Source organism: Ochotona curzoniae, unplaced genomic scaffold (assembly GCF_017591425.1).
Source record: "Ochotona curzoniae isolate NIBS_2020 unplaced genomic scaffold, NIBS_Ocur_1.0 contig_908, whole genome shotgun sequence".
Lineage (NCBI taxonomy): Eukaryota > Metazoa > Chordata > Mammalia > Lagomorpha > Ochotonidae > Ochotona > Ochotona curzoniae.
This window is the reverse complement of record NW_024466607.1, coordinates 5,864,851-5,887,490: the sequence shown is the minus strand read 5'-3', so window position 1 is coordinate 5,887,490 and position 22,640 is coordinate 5,864,851. Positions and strand designations below refer to the sequence as shown.

The following is a 22,640-nucleotide window of genomic DNA, read 5'->3' as shown; positions in this document are numbered from 1 at the left end:
TAAAATAATCAAGTGTCATGGCACAATAGAGACTTCTGGATGCAGCATCGTGAAGCAGCGTTCATTGAGCCTTATCCTTCCATGTGGCCAGTGTGGATACTTTATAGCAGGAGCACTGGCTGTCACTAGGAGTGGGATGTAATATCACTTGATGTCCACTTTATTTTGAAAATGTTTATATATTTGGTCTGAATTCTTACAATAAATATCTTCCCACTTAGCAGATAAGAAAACTGAGGCCCATATTATTAAGGGATGGCCTGTTAACAGAAAATACTACAGCCCATTTGCTGACTCCCAGAGCAGTAACTTTCTCTGGAAAACCATTAGAGTTCTTTTAAAGACTAAAGTATGTGTCACTGTTAGGAGAAAGATGAGATTTAAACATTTCTGTCATAATAGGAAAAAAAAATTTTACCTGTTTTTTCTCCTACTATATCTCCTGTTTCCAAAGAAAGCAATAAAAAAGATTTTGTGGTTTATTATTTATGCTAGATTCCTTTGGAAATTCATAACAGATTACTAAGAAAAAAATAGGTCTTGTCAATTGTATCTGTACTTCAGCGGCTACTCGCGTACACAGAAGCGCTTCAGTTTTACAACACTCTCTGGAAGAAACTCAGTGACCCATTGTTAACACGTTACTCCTACAAAATAATTCTAAGGCTCCATGGGAATTCATATTTACACAAGTTATTAGGATGTGACCTCTCCCTCAGATTTCTTATTTTAGGATCTACTTAACATGGTATTTCCCCACGGGAGCTGCTGTACTTCCTTCGCAGATAAGGAAAATAGCAATCACAAATTATAGTGAGTAAACTTGGGAAACATACATTTTTGTGATGTAGGCAAAACTGAAATCTTAAAAGGAGACCACACTATGCATTTTTTGAGATTGAGAGGAAAGTCATGTGGTTTGCTAACTAAAGAAAACAACAGTCATGCCATTATGGTATTTCCCTGAAATTTATACCTAATTGTTTCTTGTCCCAGTTACCAAGTCTTATGACTTTTAGACATTATTAAAGATGTTGACGTCATTAAATTTCCTATGTTCTGTCTACTGGGAGTATAAAAGGTTAAAAATATCAAACTTAATAACTTAAATTATTTCAGATCACAGGACCTGGAGAACAAGAAGTTCATGAGTTTAAGAAAAAAAAACCTTGCTTAGGCTGAAACTGGTACAGCTGCTTCTGTTCCACCCATGGAATGAGAAGAGCTGCAGGCAGTGGTCTCTTATTCCATGATGCTGCGACAGAGTTTATAGATGTTACTTATAAGTTACTGTGGGAGGTGGGCATTTGGTGCAGAGGGTAAGACACTGGTTGGGACAACCCCATATGCGAGTCCCTGCTGAAGCCACCCCGGAGGCAGCAGGTGATGCCTCAGGCAGAGGGGTTCCTGCCATCCACACAGGGGTCAGGATTCCGTTCCAGGCCTCTAGCCTCACTCATACCCATTTCTGGCTGTTGTGGGCATTTGGGGGTAAACTGGTGCTTAAATAAATAAACAAAAATAAAAAGTAAAGAAATAAGAAAGTAAATAATAAATTTTTAAAAATCTAAAAAGTTATCCAAAGTAATCAAAGAATCAAGCATGTCAAAGCTACGCCAATAAAAAGTCTTATTTTGTTAAATCTGTATTTTAAAAGTAGTTATTTCTGACAATTAACTAGACATACATGGGCTCAAAGGCCATAAGGGATCCATACCATATACAATCCTCACATTGCATTTAAATTTGTATTATTCTCTTGAAATAATGTGCAATTTCTTTGCAATTCAGTAGGCATTTTTCACAACAAAAGCAAAAATTGAAGACTTACACCTGTTATCTAATCCCTAAACAACCATGGGAGTTCTTTACTCTCCCTCCACTCTCATACATACAAAGCCATGATAATAATTCAGTAAATTTAACAGGAAGCACTTAAACACATTTCTAGAGCACACGGAAGTTTTGTATGTTGCAGTCATTTGTTAATCCTATATCCTCAGAGTGAGTTGAAATGTCCTAAAAACAAATAACATAAGAATGGAGTAATTGCTTACTTTAACACACAAATTACTTTATGCTTACTGTAACATACAAAATCCTCTCCAGGCAATTTATCTGAAGAAAATATTTTTTTAATTAATTGGTATATATATACCTGAAGATATTCATGGTCAGTATTGGTATGAAAATAAATAGTAATTGTCTAATAATAATAAAAGTAGAAACTCCCCCCCCAAAACTGGTTTTGTAAATAATGCAATAACACTAAGATGACTAATATGCTGCCATTGTAAGAAATCTGAAAGCCAGCTAGAAGGAAATAAAAGTATGCACTCACAGCCAAAGCAGAAACAGTTTATGGCGATTATGTATGCTTGTATCTTTAAAAAGTATTTCCATAGCTTTTTAATAATAAACACATTTTGAAAGAAATCGGTGTAAAATAAACAAACCCAAAGACAAAAATTCAAAGCCAAAGTGATCAGTCCTAACGTGAATTGTGGCTGCAGCGCCCTCCCGCTTTTAAGGGTTAACAGCAAACATGAACCCTGCTGACACCGCGTCCGCTCACAGCACCACAGCCAGGACAGGGCGTATTTGCAGAGCACAGGAATGAACTTTGCATGTGAGCACATACAGAAAATGATAAAGATCGTTGCCCTATTAGTGATTTACAGAATCGTGATTTGCTCCACCCAGTACACCTATAATTGAATTCCTCAGTCATAAAATCATTGGGACCAAACAAGTTCAGATATCTTTTATCTAAACCCTTTCTCTCCCTTACCATCAGTTAACATATTTCTTATGGCGCTTTTCTTCTTTTTATAGATTCATTTGTCTTAGTTATAAATTAACCCTGCAAGCAGCTCTCCCAGCCCTCTAGCTCTGCCAGTTTCTGTGAACCAGGTTTTTGGTGCTTTGGGTCTTTTCTAAAAATTTGCAACTTATGGGATATAGGGAATCATCTCCAAATATAGGGGTGAGAGGGAGGCTCCAACGGCAAATGTCCCTAAGCAGAAATTCTCTTCTCAGCTGGGCATCCTCGCAAGAAAAAAAAATAATAATGATGTAATTGCTTATGCTTCTACAATTTCTTAGTTGCATTTGTTTACTGTAGTGAAACACACATGACAACTTGGAGCATTTTAGGCATTTTTGTGCGTGTGTGTTCAGAGGCCTCTTCACAATGCTGAACAACTAACTGCTCTTCAGGATTTTTTCATTTTACACAAGTGAAACTACACACTCATTGAACAGTAGTAAGTTCCCACTCTTCTCCTCCCCCTGCCCTGCCATCATTCTATTTTTTTTTCTCTGAACTTGACTGCTGAAGATACAGCTTTTGTTATTTCTTGTTTCAGCCAAGAAAGTTGAACTAGCAAAGCCAGTTACCAGCAAAGGTATTCAGGGTTGAATTCTAGATACTCAGCATTTCATTATTTTTGGCTCAAACACTTGAACTTAAGTCACTTCATTTCAGATGGGAATGCACTAACTTGCCTTTTACTTTTTGGTCTGCAGTTTTTTCAACGGCTTTAGGCTTTTCTAAAGTGAAACTGACTTCCTAAGCAAATGTAATACTGTCATTTTCTTTAAGGAACAATATTCTTTTAATATTATATGCATTTATTGAATTACTGGACATTTTGCCTAAAAAAAATGCTTTCCTTTTCCATTTTCCTCATTTAAATATGAGACTACTAATTCTAAGTTATTATTCAAATCTCGTCTTGGCTGATAAAGATGGGCCAAGGCTTTATCAAAAGATGTAAAAACACTTTCACAGTTCTGGCTCGAACACTCAAATCCGAGTGTCACCAACTGCAAACTCTGTTAAGACCTCACTCCTGAAGAGGCAGGACTTGGTGGGATTTGTGCAGAACAAATATTTCAAAACCCGCACACAGTTTTTCTATAGCAAGTCTTCCCATGAGCTTTGCAAACGCCCCTCTTACGGGCTCATTCTGTCGTATCAGCATTGATATTGACTGCCGTCATTTGATTGAGGTGTTTTATATCAAGATTCTCCCTTAAAAAGTTATGGTTTCTCCTTGTAACTAACACATATTTAGGAGAAGATACTTCGAGATTATGTCAATACCCTGTTTGTCTTTAAACTTTACCCACGCCTTTTACTGTTCAGCAGGTCCTGCCTACAGCCAATTGTCACTGAGCGCTCCAATAACCCTCCTCTATTTCCCTCTTTGCTTTTCCATTGATTAAATTCGTCCATAAAGATGAGCTCTTCTCCCATCTATTGTTACTTATATTAATCTGGACTCAAGTACCCATATTTTATTTCAAAGGGTAATTTAAAACTAGTTATTTTATTGCTCAAACAGTTGAGACTGCTTTCATACACACACACGTATTTAAGATCTATTTATTTATTTGAAAAGCAGACTGATAGAGAAAGAGAAATCTTCCAACTATTGGTTCATTCTCTGGATGTTAACATCCCTGGCTAGGCCAGGCCAAAGTTGAAGCCGGAACTCCGTCCAAGTTTCCCGTAGTGGGACTGAACACAAGCTTGGACCATTGTTTACGACCTACAAATGCACTATCAGGAAGCTGGATCGAAACTGCAGGGTAGTAAGGACTTGAACACTCCAATATGGGATGTGAGAATCCCAAGAAATGGCTTGACATGCTGTGCCACAGGGTACACTCCCTTTTGAGCACACCCTTACTTTCTGAAGCCACAGGCTCCTCTAGGCCCTCACCTGAGCTTGGATTCAAATACTGACATTGGAAGCCACAGTATGGCTTGCAACTGGGGAGTCATTGCTTCTAGGCTCTCTCTGTGGACAGACATGTGTTATGTATCCTAACCTGACACATGCACATATATTTCTATAAACAGTGATAATTCCTGTTATCTATTTGATAATTTTTTCAGTGATATGAACTTCATGCATCTGCAAACACTAGGAAAATGAGCCACCCTATGACTTTCATGATAGCTGGAAATCTACAGTCCTAATGCTGCACAAAACCTTAAAGCAACCTAAAGTTTCTTTCTCTCCCCAAACAATCTGGGGACTAAGAACTGTGCCAGAATCCTGGGATCAGACCTGAGCAGAAGACTTCTCAAAACTGCCTGGAGCCCCTGGACTCACCCCCACACGTTCAGCTCCAGGGACAATGAATGCTGACTCTGCATGTTTTCCTCCTACGAGCGGGCATACCTGGTATGTACAAAGCTACCTTCTCATTTGCAACCAGAGAGTATAGCCATGTGGCCTTCCTGGAACTCAGCAAGATGCTAACTTTTACTTAATTATAAGTATCATAAGTATCAGAATAATGTACTGTGGAGTAGACAACCACGCGCAGGGCGGAAGACCTGGGCTCCTTCCCTGCCTCCAGCTGCTGACTGCAGCGTCCTGCCAGGGCTGACCTCTGGAGGCAGTGGTGACCCTGCTAGAGCGACCTTGGGAGACAGGGGTGACTCCTGCCACCCCACGTGGGACATCTAGATTGAGCTTTCCATTCCTGACTTCAGCTGGAGCTGAGTATTTGGGGAATGAATTTATACATGGAAAGCTCTTCCTTTGTCTTTCAAATAAGTAAATAAAAAGTGAAATAATACACTTCTAATTATTACCTAGATAGAAGAACCATAAAAGACTTGTCATATGCTTATTTTCAACAATTTGAGTTATTTTTCAACTTCTAGGTCATTTTTCTATCTGTTTTATCTTAGACAAACATGTTTTGGGATATGCCAACTGACTCATAAATTATACAGCAGAAAGTATCATAAAAGTTAGAAATAAAAGCTAAGAAATTTTACAATAAAGTACTGTGAAGAATTTGCATGTTCTTCAAAAAGGATAAAGTACAAATGCAGCATAATAAATCGGCATTTCTCCTACCGTTGAAGGATAACTCTCGCTTGAGAAAGCGCTCTTTTTGTCGTGGATCTGTGGTTTGGACTTGTCTTCTTTCAGATCTGAACAATTCAAAAGAAATATGATTTTCAGTATACACACATTTTAAAAATTCTTAGATAATCTAAGTCGCCAAAACATACATATACAAATAAATTATCTTTTTTATCTTTGGATTCCATTCTCAATATTTGATTCCCCTGAGTTTGCAAAGCTTCTTTTTCTTTTGTAGTAACCAACAGGCCACAAAGTGACTCACCCTAACCCACATAGGGATGCAGAATCTTCTTAAAATTATTTTATGAGACATGTATTAGACATGCTTATTTTCCCAGTTAAGTGACTAACATTAGTCCAAGTCCTTTATCTCCTCCATCTTTTATGCCAAATTAACAATGATACACGTAACATTATGCAGACAAGAAAAACTAGATCTTAAAAGGATTAGTAATCTGGGAAGATAGATATTAATGGAAGTTATACAATTTATACAACACATTTGCTGAAATATAAATTCATTCTAAATGGCACATGGTTACTAACCCAGTCCAAGAGCCACAATCGTTGAGACACGGCGCATGTGACGCTCCCAGCGGAGGTTTAAAGGGAATATGCAAGCGCAGACTGCAAAGGTGCACAGCTCCGACTGAGCAAGGGACGAGGGGTCCAAGGAGAGGACCTTAAGTCAGCAGCCAGGTCTGAGCAGCACCAGCATGCAGAGCTAACATTTTGCATATTCCAACACACACACTCACACACACACACACCACACACACACACACACCACACACACACACACCACACTCACACACACACACCACACACACTCACACACCACACACACACCACACACTCACACACACACTCACACTCATACACACACTCACACACCACACACACACTCATACACACACTCACACCACACACACTCACACTCATACACACACTCACACTCATACACACACACTCACACACACACACACCACACACACACTCACACTCATACACACACTCACACACCACACACACTCACACTCATACACACACTCACACCACACTCATATACACACACACTCACACTCATACACACTCATATACACACACTCACATACATACAATCTATTTTTTTATTGCCTTTCAATTTCGAACTCACAAAAACTATTTTTCTACTTAATGCACAGGAAAGGCAGATCGCGAAGACAAACGGCTTTCTCTTCTGCCATTTTTAGTGTGAAGGAATACAAATGGCTGCCAAGCATTCTTGTTTGCTGCTCTAGAATTCTTCAGGCCTTGTGTTTGGGAATTTAAAAAGTCAATATCAACAATAAAGCCACTGCTTGTTTTCCGAATGGGACGTGTTCTAAACAGCCTGAGCTCATCTGTCAGTGCTGTATGCCTGTGTGTTTTGTATTTTTCTGGCTGGGACTTGCTGATCTGTATCCCAGCAATTTACATAAACTCTAGCCTGTTAGCTGAAAATGAAAGGAGTATTCACACTAAAACTGAAGTTCATCTGTAATGTTTTTAACACACAAGAAGCAGATTGCTATGTTAACATTTTTTCCTTACATTTAAGACAGTAATAAAATGGCTCAACTCTGGAAAAAAGAAAGAATGTTAATATAGGAAAATTATCTGAAAAGTTAAAGGATGTTGAGTCTAGGTTAAAATCAGACTGTACTAGCTTTCCCTGATAACTGTTGCAACTTCTCTTTGAAATACACACAGATTATGAAGTAGGTAAGCAGAGTCTCCAGAGTTCTGAAAACTGCTGCCTGCCCCCAGCGTGGCGCCCTAAGCACCAGCTTTAGCACGGCCTTCAGAATGGCACTGCATCTTAGCAGGTCTGGCTCCAGACAAGAACCATCACAGGAGCAGAATATATCCACGACCACATTCCCTTACATTCCGTGTCTGGTCAATTAAGTAAGCTCAACTTGTAATCACTAAATGACAGATTTCCCTGTCTGTCCTTTTAAGCCAGAAAACTGGCTGTGAACTGAGCAATCCCCTCACACGTCAACAAAACCCCATATTGGTTCACTCAGCTGTTTTTAAAAAAATAAATCTAAGTAGAAATAATCTAAGCCAGAGGTAATTTCTTCTGAGTAATTTGCCTGAAACAGAACAAATGATTAAAATCTTAAGAAATAGAAAAGGAATTAACAATGGAAATAGCCAAAAACTTATTAAAGAAATTATTTCTCAGCCAAAGCTCTGGGCCTAGATCTTTTTAAAAAAAGATTTATCTATTTTTATTGGAAAGGAAGATATACACAGAGGAGGAGAGACAGAGGAAGATCTTCTGTTTGCTGATTCACTCCCCAAGTGGCTGCAATGGCTGGAGCTGAGCCAATCCAAAGCCAAGAACCAGGAGCTTCTTCCGGGTCTCCCATGTGGGTGTAGGGTCCCAAGGCTTTGGGCCGTCCTCCACTGCTTTCCCAGGCCACAAACAGAGACATAAATGGGAAGTAGGGTTGCTAGGACTAGAACCAGCACCCGTATGGGATCCCAGCGTGTGCAAAGCGAGGCCTTTAGCCACTAGGTTACCATGTCGGGCCTACCTAGATAATTTTATAAGTGAATCTCTTTAAAGGTAGGGAAAAGAATTTTCTAGCAATACAAACTATTTCTGAGCAGAAAAAAGTAGCTAATTTAATTTTTTAAAATAGCACAATATTAAGACTTATAAAGAACACAGAAAAAAAATATCAGGCCTGCTTAATAATTTATAATTACAAAGAAAGTACTAACTACAGAATCCAATAAAATACTGATTTCAAACCATCATAATCAAATAGGACTTACACTAGAAAGAAAAAGGATATCTAACACATGTATCAGAAATCTATTAAAACAAGTGTCACAATAGGTCAAATTTTAAAAGAAACCATATTATTGTTTCAGAAAAGCAAAATAGACTCAACAAAATTCAACATCATCCTCAACATTTCTTTTAAAAATGAAAAGACTTTAATAATAAACTACTATATTTATTGTGAAATAAATACCAGAGTATCATTCCCAAGAGTGTTCCACAGATTACCACTTCCTTAAAATTTTTTCAACAGAAACGTTTCTATCATAAAGTAAACTATGTGATTTATTCTGCAAGATTAGCAATTCACACTAGTACTGTATGTATTTGGTAAGCATCGCAACTACAGGGGAAAAAACACCACCAACAGTGGCAATCAGCTTAACTCAACTCTGGCTCCTCATTCTCCATGACCTCACCCCTCAGCGCACTGCCCTGTGGTTGCTATTACCCGCTCCTCCACTAGAGTCGAGCCTAAGTCATGAGTTACTTTCTGTTTTATTTTTCCAATGGTGCACTGGCATGTGTGGCTCACCTTGCAAAGAACACAATGTTTGTCAGTTTCTATGATTTCAGACGTTGCCAGCCACTGACTTTAAACTACCAAAGTGATGTCACTGAGTGGACAGGAAGTAACCATGCAGGAGCGCCCAACGTTATATAGCATCTCCATCAGACAGAGATGGTGGAGAGGAAGAACTTCAACACCATTAGAACGTGAGGAAGGAAGCTGGAGAATTTACTGTTGGCTTTAAAGTAATTTATAAGTGCATATGATTCCATTTTTAATAACTCCACATGACTGCTAGCTCACTAAAACTCACCAGAATTTCACAGACGACTCTCCCCAGCTGGCTCCTGCTCCAGCGCCCCTCCTCAGCAGTGCTCACCACGTCGCCTTTCCCCACTGGTCTGAGTGTCTCCTCCCTTAGCTGCCCTGTTTCCCCTCAGTCTTACTCTACTCTCGACTACTGTTTCAACCCTGTTCTCTCACACCTCTTCTGTCTGATGTTTTCCATCGTATGCGTTCTGGAAGTTCTTACCCTTGACACTGTTAGTTTAAGCTCATCACCTACTCACGGCTCCCAACTCTTGTCTCTAACCGTAACTCTTCCTTCAAGAGCTCTGCTTTTCTGACTTTTCTTTGCACAGCCCTACCTAAATTTCTTCAGGAGCCTCAAACTCAACATCACCAGAACTAAAGACCCATTTTCTCCCTCTGCAGAAATAAAGCAGAAAGATGCGATGCACTCAACACATTTGCACCACTCTTGGTTCTCTCATAAGATTAAAAGAAATTCCAGGCCTAACTAGTGTCTTTCAAAACTACTTTAAGAGATTTAATTCATACTGACAAGTAACCCATCTGATACCTCTTTCGCCCTCCTTCCCATCTTCTTTCACGCACAACACTCTCAATGTCTCCTTCACCCAAGCTCTCCATCTTCCCAGCTCACTAAACCTCAAACTTCTTCTTTCTCTCCTTCTTAGCACTTAACATACGTAGCAACTTAACTCTTTATCAATCAGTTCCCGTCTCCTCATTCACTAAAACTTTATCACAAAAATCTAGGAACTCACCTTGTATTATAAAATTTTAAGGGCTAGGAGGGGGTACTGTGCCATATTAAATTTTTTTTCTAATGTGTTGCAGTAAGATGCAAGTACAGGAGTGCTAGTTTCTAGCCTACCAAGTTACAGATTGTCAGCCCTCTGTAACTATGAGTTCTGCTTTGCAGACTGAAAGGAAGATAAAAAATTTTCCAAAAAAAAAGAATTGCGTTTGTAGTGAAAATACACAATCTTTACCTATATTCCCTAATAGAATATAAGAACTATTTACATGGCCAAATGTTGTGTTAGTAATTAGAAAGTAATTTAGAAAGGTCTTGAAGTACTCCAGAGGACATGCATAGGCTATGTATAAACACTGCGCCACTTTATACAACACACCTGAGTGCACTTTCTGTGAGAGCTTTCCGCCCCAAGCCACTGCGGGCACCCAGGCCTGCCTGCTCCACCTTCTGCTACAGCAGCTTGATGCTGGTAGAATCCAGACTCAGCAAAGGCCAATTATATTCTTCCCCAGGTTTTTACAACAGCCATACAAAATTCTCCAAGTGAATTCTATATCCCAAGATGAAAAAAGGAAATAATTTTATTTGGATTAAGAGGAACATAAAACAGAGAAAAGGGAAAGAATTTCCTAACACTGATTGGTTTTAAGTGATGTTGGAGCTATTAAGCTTAACTTAGAAAGGCTTGGTGACCTAATTTATCTTGTCAAAGGTAAAAAGAATAAGGTGTTACACCCTCGAGCTACTTGCAACTTAGAAGACATCTAAACTGGTTTGCAACAAACTAGAACTAAAAATACGAATATAATTTACATGGCCCCCTGAATATGGTCGCACTTGAGTAAATCTAAAATGTAGAAACATGGTGGCGGTGGATATCTCCTCCTCTACAAAGCTAAAAACTGAAAAATCCCTTTCTCGTGTGAGACAGGTGGCTGGGTTCAGGGTCTGCGCTCAAACCCTAGGTGTGTCACCTGTCACGTCATTTCACCTGTTTCTTTTCCTCATGTGATTCTAACAATAAACACCTTGCATGGTTGTTGGAAGGAAATGAGATAATGGGTGCTACATGCTTAAAATAAAACCTGACACAGAATTCATGCTCAAAAACATTATACTCAATAGTGAGATGACATTTTGGCACTTGCATAAATTAAGAAGCAGTTCTAAAGGATAGCTACACACCGTGCTGGCTGAGAACTTAAACTATGGAGTGGACTAAAGAGTACACAGAATGAAAAGAAAGCAGTCTTTCCACCCAAGACCATTCATTCCTACTTATAAATCAATTGTAAATTTAAGTATCTTTACGAGCGATATCACTCCAAAAAGTTAGAACTACTTAGGCTCAGGAAGCAGAACAAAGACTGTGGATTTGAACTCTTAAGGCAATCACTCTTAGTTGGCACCTGCTGTGCGTCCGCAGTGTTCCGGACAAGGAGGCTAGAGAATGAACAAGACAAACACGCAGCACTCGTGGGGCTGCACAGGTGAGGCTGTAAAAGAGCAGATCCCGAAGGACTGCCTGCTGTATCTGCTGTGTGGAAAAGAGGACAGAACACTAAGGCTGCCAAAGACGAACAGAGGTGTCAAGTTCAGAGGCCTGATGAGGGTTCAGGGGTCATGGCTTACCCAGCTCCTCTGTCATTTTGAGGATTAGTGATTCAGTATTTTTTAAAACAATCAATTAAAATATATTTAAACATGATATCCAATTTTATTTGTCTCAAGAAAGATCAGCATAAAGACTTTGTTCATGTTAAATTTGGAATAAAAACTTGCCATTTCATCACTTACTTCTATATTATAGTTACAGATGTAACCTAAGAAAAGATGTTAGGAATTAAGAAGCAGATAGGAAAATGAAAAATGATCAGAGGCAGAGGAACAGAGATGGAGAAAGGAGAAGTTTATAGAAAACACAGCGAATGAATAAGGAGGAGTATTAGGAACCAAAGAAAGAGCAAGACTTGAAAGCAACATGGGATGGAAGCGGAGAAAAAGAAAGAAGATACAAAGGACTGGCTCAGAAATCCTGACTAGTCAGAGATAACACCCTCCTCGGGTTTAAGTGTCACTGTTACTTAAAGATCTATTTATATTAAAGAGCTGCAGAGAGGGAAAGATAGCCATCTTCCAACCCTGGGTTCGCTCCCCACATGGGCACGGGCGGCAGAGGCCAAGCAGCGGGGCCATCTTCCTCTGCGTTCCCAGGCTACTAGCTCAATAAGAAGCTGAGCAGCTGGCCCTTGAACTGTGGTTCAGATCACATGGCAATACCACCAGCTCACAATGCTGTTCCCCCTCCGATCCAGAGTGAGAGCCAGAATAACCATTAGTGATCATTTAAGTATTAAGAAATTAAGAGGACACCAAAATTATTCAGCCAAAAAATACTCAGACTAGTACTCATCTGTAAATGCTATGTGAGGGAGCAGTCTGCCTTCCCAGAGCTCACACGTCCCCACTCCTGCACCACGTCCATTCCATTCTCTGTTGGAAAAGCTTTCTCAATAAGCCCCCATGCGTACCGAAGACTTTAATAAATATTTACTGTGTACCTATTATATAATAGAAACTGTTCTAAACTTACATCAAAATGCTACGTTTTAATAAAAATCATAAATTGTTTAAAAATGCACAATGAACAGGTGCAGTTTTGACCAAATAGTCTACTTGACATGAAATTTTTCTTCTGCAGCTGGCATTTTTCCTACCTTACTCATAAGCACTCAAATAGGCCATACAAGGTACTGTTCCTTATTGGAGCTGAAACAATTCCAAGGGCAGGGGTTCGCCGAGCCACTGGGACTCAGATTGTGGTGTCTGGGTAACTTAGTGTCAGAGTAACTGAGTTCAGTTCCTAGCCGCGACTCCAACTTCCTGGAGGCCATGGGAGGCAATGGTGCTGTTCGTACAGTTCCTGCCCACCACATAAGACCCCTGGATTGCGCTCCCCGCTCTTAAACGTTGCTTCTCCATTGTGGCCACGTGGGGAGTAGGTGAGAGTACAGGAGAGCCCCTGCTCTGTCTCTCTTCTTCTCAAGTCAACTCTTTTCCTTTTGAATTTTTCTTCTTCTTCTTTCTCATTTTAAATTTGTTTTTTAATTTTAATAATATAAAGAAAGTACATTTCAGGTATCTAAAAGCTTTTTAGATATTGAGATTTCCCCCCAAAACATAGTCAGGATACATATTACTCTTACAGGTATCTAAGTCCCCCAGATTCAAATGCAATTAATCTATGATCATTCTAGTGGCAAAATGTGGACAGCAAGGTAACTATGTCAAATAAATTTAACATTAATTTAAACTTTCAAATAAATTTAACATGTATTTATTTAAACTTGCACTCACATCAATATGGCATCCAAAGAAACATCCCACAAAGAGCAGTCATGCCAGGCCTTAATCAACCATGACATCACATCACAGAACAAAAATGATTTAAAGGTCAGCAGCTCTTCCCTTACTATCTAACTCACTTTTGAAGAAATTTGCATTACTTGCGAAAAATACCCCGTGAAAGAGGAACTTACTATAAATATTAAAGCTGGAAATATAAGAATGGCTGAAAGGCCATTAGGGATTAGTGCGTTCTTTAAAAACAAAAGAACTGTGGAGCTATAAGATACATTGAGAGTTGAATTTACACGCAAATTTGGGTCAACATAATTGCAAGTACTGATGAAAGAGGTCAGAAAGTTACTATCCACTGGTGTTGTAACAGTTACAAAGATGATGGTCTAGGAGGTTAATGAGACAGAACAGGGAATCACCTTATCTTAAGAGCTGGAGATTCAAAAATCACCTACTTCTTGTCTCCAACCAAAGCAAGACTTGCTGACAGTCACGTGAACTCCGCATGCATCTGATGACATGGTACGCACTTTCCCACTGCTGCACAGCTACGCTTGCTAGAATCCTTTCCTTATGCCATGCTGAAGTGTGCTTCCCTTTCATTTCTAGAAATTTTTTGAGAACACACTGTCTATGCGATACAGGGGGAGGGATTAGCCTGTCCTGCCCTTTGCTACAGCCATAGCATCTGGTGCAATGCATGCCACACGATGAGGGCACCATACAAGGGATGAACGCCCTTGGGCTCAGTCACCAGGTCGTCTCAGCTCGTCCCTGATGGCCTGGCCTCTATAGCCACGACTGCTGCCTCTGGGGGTCTGCATCAGCAGGAACCCCAAGGCAGGAGCGTGAGCCACTGTTCAGGCCCAGGTACTATGAGGTGGGACACTGTCTCTTAAACTGGTGGTTTAGGCACTAGGTCAAATGCTTGACTCTAACAAAAATTTTAAAGCATTTACCCTTAAGTCTATTCTCACCCCATGCCAGGTCTGCAATGAACAGCCTCAACACCCACAGCACCACTCTGCCCTGCTCGTCCTCTTCATCTGTACAGGCCCCACTCATTTTATGTTCAGATTTTGCAATGGCTTCCTGACCACTCTCCTTGCACAGACTGCCAAGTTAATCTTCTGATTAAATCACCCCACCCCTCTTCTTAAGACCTGGAATCTCTCCATTCCTCAAAAGATAAAACCCCACACTCCTTTACCTGCATTCCAGAGCCCTTCTCATCTGACCTGAAGCCTACATTTCAAACCAAATTTTCCCCATCACAGCTACACTCTCTGCTTTAACGTGGTTCACCTCTGAAAAACCTCTTCCAACTCTGTGCTTAGTCATTAGTCCGGGTTTTTTTTTTTTTTTGCCTGTTTTTAATCCTGGAGATTCTCCCCCTTCATTTTGAACATATCAGGATGAAAATTTGCATTGTTTTAAAACTTGGGGTAGGATTCACGAGACAAAAAACAAAAACAAAAACAGCTGTGTTAGTGTGTACAATCTCGTGGGATTCAGTACGTCCTTATAACCCTGCAGTCATCCCTGGTGGTTCCAAAAGCCTCACCATCTCCAGAGGCAATCCTGTGCCCATTAAGCGGTCACTGCCCTTCCCTTTGGCACCAGCCCCCACTGACCCGCCTCCCGTCTCCGCGGATCCATCCACTCTGGATATTTCATACAAATGGTATCACACTTTGATTTCCCTTTTTTCCTTTTTTTTTTTTTTTTAAAGATTTATTTTTATTATTTTCTCATTGGAAAGGCGGATATACAGAGAGGAGAGACAGAGAGGAAGATCTTCCATCCGATGATTCACTCCCCAAGTGAGCGCAACGGGCCGATACTATGCCGATCCGAAGCCAGGAGCCTCTTCCGGGTCTCCCACGCGGGTGCAGGTTCCCAAAGCTTTGGGCCGTCCTCGACTGCTTTCCCGGGCCACAGGCAGGGAGCTGGAAGGGAAGCGGGGCTGCCGGGATTAGAACCGGCGCCCATATGGGATCCCGGGCGTGCTAGGCGAGGACCTTAACCACTTGCGCCACCGCGCCGGGCCCCCCTTTTTTCCTTTTTTTAACCGAGTGTTTTCTTAGGGCTCTCCTGTCAATCCCTGAACTTGTGAAGTCTGCTTCAGTGCGCCCCTTCTGTACGAGGCCTTTCTTGCCACCCCCTCCACTGCACACCAGTCTTTCTTGGAATGCTGGCAGTACTCACTTCCTGCCTCACCTCTTTCAGCCCTAATCATGTGCTACAGAGAATTTTTGGTTTACCATTTTGACATCCCTTCTAGTCTTAAGCTGATTATAAGCTCCTAGCTTCGGGGGCTTTGGTGCCCACTTTTGTGCTACAGGGTGCATAACGTGTGTGCAATTCCGTGTGTCTGCCAGAACATGAAGGAAAAATAAACTAAGAAAACTAAAGTCTGGGTGATCAATGAGAGACAGCCTCCAGCCTGTGCCAGCTCTTTATCCTTCCTTCCATCACCTTCTCTCTGAAGTGTCTAGCAGGACACTTGTTTGCCCTAGTAGCTGAACAGGTGTGGAAGATGGCAGGTTGCCCAAGGTGGAGAGGGTGCAAGTTCCCTGCATTGGTCTTCAGCTAACAGACTCCTCCCTGTGTGCTCCATCCACAGATGAAGGCCTACCAAGAAGAGTGGGTGTCTAGAGATGTCCCAAGACCAAAGGCACACCCATCTGCTTTTGTTTTTCTAGGTAAGTCAATTTCTTTGGTATTTAGATTTAAAGTATCTCATCAACACTTGTCTATCCTGCAGATGGAGATTCACTGTGAAATAATTATAATTATGATTCTGCTTGTGATTCACATACAAAATAGCTGAACAGTTCTTTCATATGGTCTAAGAGACTGAACAGGACAGTGTTTTATCTACACGTAATAGTTTAAAAAGAAAGTTTTACTTTATGTAGAATTAGAAGTATGAATACATTTTCTATTAGATAACATTATAAACTTTCCTCCAACTGTACTAAACAGAACTGTTATAGTAACCACTGGAACCCTCAAACAAAAATGTGAAACAGTGCTGTGCCCCTTAGGCTATTTACAAAAACCTGTTCTTCTGACCAGAACAACTAAGACCCAACACCAAACGCTGAAGTCTGTAATTAACATTGTTTTCCTTTCATATCCCACTTTGCCTGCTTCAGAAAAATAAAATGTAAATTTCTTCTGGCATTAATTTCACATGATTATGTGTCATAAAAATGTTACATAAAATAGAAATTTACATTTTAAAGAGCAATTTAGGAAATTCCCTGAGAATAGAGAGGAGAGCCACACTGAGAATTACATGTAAGTGATGCTAAATAAAAAGCACATTTTCCCTGAAAGTAAAATCAACTTGAAAAGTACAATGGTACCTTGGAAAATTTATGTTAAAGCTGAATTAAAAGTTTCTTTTGGTGCAAGACCAAATTTGAAATTCAAGCTTTTTCATTAAAGTATTTTTCATGAATTTTAGATGATCCTTCAAAGGTATAGATGCCAAAGATTTTCTCTATCAAAATAAGCTTTTCAAATCCATTTCCCACAAACTTTCTGCAGCACATGTGTACTTAGGGTGCAGCTCCTCCCCGCTCTGCAGGCTGGGGGAGGGAAGCTGTGCATGCATGCGGAGGGAAGAACGAGAACTAGAGCACACATCCCCAACCCCCAGGAATGAACAATTTTGCTGGGCATGCAGAACTTTGTACATAAAAATTTTGAGACAGCAGAAAAAATAGTGGGTGATATAGAACTTGGAATACATCAAATAACTACGTACCTGCTCAGATTAAAATTAGTTTGCATTTTCTGAAATCAAATGCTGGTGGCCAAGATATTTTTTATACACATGTCATAGGATAAAAGAAATCAGCCTGCCATTTAAAGTTTTAAAGTTTACAATGAATATTAATTGTGAGATTTGGTATTTTGTGGGGATCAAAGCCAGACAAAGTCAGACACACAGAATGTGTGAAAGGCCACTGAGGCTGTCTACAGTCACCCAGTCTCTCTCTGCTTTTACTGAGTTGAGACTCTGCCCACTCACTCACTGCCAGATGCTGGCACAGCGTAGTCTCCAAACTAAGGAGCTTCCTGTAAAGATACCTAATACTGAAAAGCAGCGTTCATTTAGCAAATGTTTTTAGAGCTTGTAGAATAAACAAATCTTAGTGAAATTCATAAACTCTGAACGTTTTGGTTATACGTATACTGAGTGACATCCAATATTACACGGCACTGTGTACACAAGGATACCTCTAAAAGTTCATTGGAAAATGGAAGTAAAGTTTACTTAGATGCAAAAGCATAGTGAAATCTAGTTATAGTTTTTTCATAATATGCATTTTCCATAAACTTGTAAAAGACCTCCCTATGGAAGAATTCATTCTATTAGCCTTAATATTAATAATTTCCTTCATATAAATTCCATTAAGACCTATTTGCCTTGTCATTTCCCTCTCCTACTCCTATTTTGTTGTTGAAAATTTATTTCTATGTGGTCAGTATTTCTCATAAATTTAAACACTAAACTTAAATGATAGACTGTGAATAGAATTTTTAGTTTTCTAAAGTATGTCGTTAAATGCATAACACGCTACCTACTGATTGCACCATAATCTACTTATCCATTCTCATGTATCGAATACTCAAGTTACTGCTCACTATTGATTCTTATAACAACGTACTTATGAAAGTTTTTAAAGCTACGCCTGTACCTGGGTTTCACGTTGTTTCTGTAGGTCTTAGAAATCAAGTACAGAGTCCAGCATGATGGTTCAGTGGCTAAATTCTCGCCTTGCACCTCTGCTTGTGGCCTTGGGAATACAGTAGAGGATAGTCCAAAGCCTTGGAACCCTGGATCCATGTGGGACACACGGAAGCAGCTCCTGGCTCCGGATCAGCTCAGCTACAGCCATTGCAGCCACTTGGGAAGTGAACCAGTGGATGGAAGATTTTTCTCCCTGTCTCTCCTTTTCTCTGTAAATTTGCCTTTCCAATAAAAATTTTAAATCTTAAAAAAAAAGAAATAAAGTACAAAGTGAAACATGAAAAAGAAAAAGTTGAGAGGCAATGCTGCAGTATACGCCCAACGAAGCTTATATTTTAAGTTCCATTCTACTCATCCTACCCAATAAAAGTCTTTGTGTAGAATTCTCTGCCTGTGTCTTTGGACAAGGTCCGAGGAGCAGGAGTACAGCTTCAGAGTGCACCACACACAGTCCAGCTGCTTCCTCAGAAGCCCAAACGCACAATCAGACACCAGAGAGGTGAGAATAAAAATTTCTTTAATGTCGGTATTACAGAATTTCAGAATTCACCAATATAAACAATCAGTAGAAAAGGTCTGCTTTCTATTATCAAACTGGATTTGAGGCTCAGCAATCACCGTGCTGTAAATCTGCTTACCATGAACCAGAGCTCGGGGCTCTGGTTTCTAGGGAATTCTGAGATTCTAGGGAATCCCATAAAATCCTGTCCGACTTCTCCTTGACTCAGGATTCCTAGCAAACACTACATGGCAGAGAGAGCCAGATCCCGGGTCTAAGAAGCAAACCAGTGAGCCTCTCTTGACCGCACAGAGACTTGTAGGTACTGAGACAATAAGCCAAAAGGGGTGACTTCACAGGATGGTCCTGAGAGATTCTGTGATTGGGAAGAAAGGCAGAGATGAACTGCAGCACAGAGCAAGGCCTACTACAACTAAACACACAAAACGCCTTGATGAATTAGGGGCTCCAATCATCAGCAGGGATGCCAGAATCCCCTCGGAACAGGGCATCCAAACAACGCTCTACGTCAGACTCTGAAGCACCAGCCAGATGGGTTCCACCCCTAGAATTTCTGATTCATTTGGGTTGGGTACAGCCCAATATTTCATATTTCATAACAAGTTCTAGATGCTACTGCTGGTCCCAAGATCACACTGTGAGAACTACTGCCTTAGATATATTTATTTATTTTTAAAAAGCATTTGTTAAAAGCCTACTAAGCTGGCAAATGTATAACATTCTGTCAATACTTGCCTTGAAGGTAGCAATATCTCTGTTTTCGCAGATAATGAACTGATCTAGTAAGAAACAAGAACAAATCTGAACCCTGCTGAATACAGAGTTTTAAAATATATTATACTGTTTTTAAATAAAATCAGTGTGTTTTTAATGAGTTCCAAATGCTTTAGGAAAACATTTAGTAATCCTACATTCTCAAAGACTTGGATATTTTCTTTGCTCTTCTGGATTATATTGACACATGCAAATAATTTTTAAAGCTTCATTTGTATTTATATTATTCATATTTTTGCTCTTTTTATAAACCCTATCTACCATATAAAATAGGAACAAGAATTTATATGAGTACTTTTGCATATTGTAATCAAAATCTCATCAACACAGGTAATTAATCAACTGACAGAAAAGTATAACATTTATTAAGGTAAGACTCTGAGCCTATTTTAGTTCATACATTTTAACATGACTGAAAAAAAGCAGGTGACATGTGAACCGTGTATCTGTGGACCAAGAGGGCGCCCACACAGCGCTGAGACGCTGCTGATCAGCTGCTTCGGAAAGGCAGTGAGCTTGCTTCTGGGGCACTGCTATGTCTCTGCTGCTAACAGGCATGGGTCGACTCACCCCTACTAACTTCGATGTTTTTAAAAATTAAGAATAAAGAAAGAAAACCTGACATTTTATGATTTTTGGCTTTGCCAAAAATTAAGCATTGTTTGTACTTTTCTGGCACAGATTTTTCTAAGATGATAAAAAAAAAATCTGATTTCAATCTGTCGAGAAGCTATTCTAAGCACCTGCAGGAACGAACTCCTGAAGAGATCTGACAGTGTAGAGTAAGAACAGAGAAAAGGACAACACACAGTGAAGAGGTGAGACTCACTTATTTGATCACGTTAACCAACTACTACCTCTTAACTCTAATTTTTGAAATATTTCTAAAGTTAATTGACGATTCAGCATGATCGCTTGCTTTGAGGTGACAAATGGTTTCAGGGAGATTTGCAACTTGCGGTTTTTTTTTTTAAGAGAGGAAAACAAAGACATGTTGAGTGAATATATCTTTTTCTCACTGCTATTACAAATGGCCATTTTTTAAAAAGAATTGTTTAGTTTTATAGGAAAGGTAGAAACACGATAGAAGGAGACACTGTTGGTTCACTCTCCAAGTGTCCACAATGGCTGGAGCTGAGCTGATTCAAAGCCAGGAGCCAGGAGCTTTTTCCTGGTCTCCCATGTGGGTGCAGGGTCCCAAGGCTTTGGACCGTCTGCGACTGCTTTCCCGGGCCACAGGCAGGGAGCTGGAAGGGAAGTGGAGCATCTAGGATGCAAATGGCGCCTGTATGGGATCCTAGTGCATGCAAGGCGAGGACTTTATCCACTAGGCCACTGTGCTGGGCCTACACATGGTCATTTTCATATCTGGTTTCATGGGACTGGCTTACAGGGAAATGGAGACATACATGGCTGTTTTTGTCTTCTGTTCACCTATTCTTTCAAATTGCAAATGTTTTTCATTGCTTAAAAGTCTTATTTTCATGTAATAAGGAAACAAACAGCAACAACACATCTTTCAAATTTTTGCTGATGGTTAGTGACTTAACATTGCCAGAAATATTGCCATTCTAAACATGAATGGGCCTTCAAATGACAGACTTTTGTAGAGGCGGGCGGCATGCAGCGGAGGAGGTGGGGTGGGGGTGAGGGAGTCCTTTCTAGGACTTCATCAGCACACCTGGGCAGGCCCACAGCTCTATTTCCCTGTTGCTCTCGCTGTAAAGGGAAATTTATTGCTTAAAGCACTCAGGATGAAAGAGTCACCTTTTCCCACTCCCTGTGCGAGATTATTCCGTCCTGAAACAACTCAGAGCACCAGAGAAAGTGACAACGCCAAGTGGCAGCTCAGAATGTAGAGTTATTGTAACATCCTCCAGTGGCAGGGAAAAGCCAGGCCCGTTCTTAGAAGCCAGCCCGGTTTTTAGGGCTGTGAGTGGCAGCCCCTCAACAGGAGCCAGTGGGCGGGGAGCACACAGCTGTGTCCCGCCCACGGAGGTACTTCCCCTCCGTGCGTCTCCCTCCCTGCTACCCTCTCCTTATCTGTGGCACACTGCGAAGGACTTCTCACCCCAGGTTTATGCTAATCTGAATACTTCCCACAAAGATAATCTACCTCAATGTTTTATGCACATACTATATTTCTAGATCAGTCCACTAAGACTAAAAAAAAAGTTTGGAGCAATTAAAACTGGCAGTGAATTTCTTTTTTAAAATAAATGAAGTAGAATAAAAATGTTTCCTAAACATATACTGATTCAAATTGAACTATCATACTATCTAGTTTAAATCCTGATGTGAAACTCAAAATCTCTACTGTACTGGATTCAAGTTGCACTGTCTAAGGACTCCTTTCCTTTATGCAAATGTGTAAGGAAAACACAGCAGGGACAGAAAAACCCCTGCACTCTGTATCTACAAAGCTTTTCCAACTGAAATGGCCTGACCACTGCAAGGGGCAAAGGCGTGGGGCACCGACGCCCTGCTGCACATCTCCAGAGGGAAATCCAGACAGCGCGGGACACTCAGCGCACCTCCCGCCCAGCTGGAGCCTTCCCTTAGCCCCCAGCTCAGGCGCTGCAGCAGCCAGCACACTGGCTCACCAGTATGCTGCGGTCCCAGCGCAGAGACAGTAGGAGAGGTCCTCCCTGACCACTCAACACCGGGCATATGGCATCTTTTCAACCTAAGCTGCAGCTCTTTCTGATCGCCCAAGTGTCGCTTAAGACAGGCCTGCTGCGCGACACATTCCATCCAAGACCCTTACGTTCTCATATGGGACAAATTTCACAATACAAGGTTATTTCAAAAAGTTTGTGAGAAGTGGAATTAAAGGATATTTCAATCCAAAAGAAAATTTGAAATTCATGCATATGTAGAGTCTAAAAATGTTCATTAAAATGTGCACATTATGAAAAAAAAA

General features: G+C 40.4%; 1 protein-coding gene across 2 annotated transcripts in view; it reads right to left on the bottom strand.

Annotated features, from left to right (window-relative positions):
• PPARG (peroxisome proliferator activated receptor gamma) overlaps positions 1-22,640 on the bottom strand; it is a 138,594-nt gene that overhangs the window by 96,297 nt on the left and 19,657 nt on the right. For both annotated transcript variants that reach the window (XM_040995217.1, XM_040995218.1), the window contains one exon: positions 5,886-5,962. In XM_040995217.1, the coding sequence (XP_040851151.1) occupies positions 5,886-5,962 (77 nt within the window). The remainder of the gene's footprint in view (positions 1-5,885; positions 5,963-22,640) is intronic.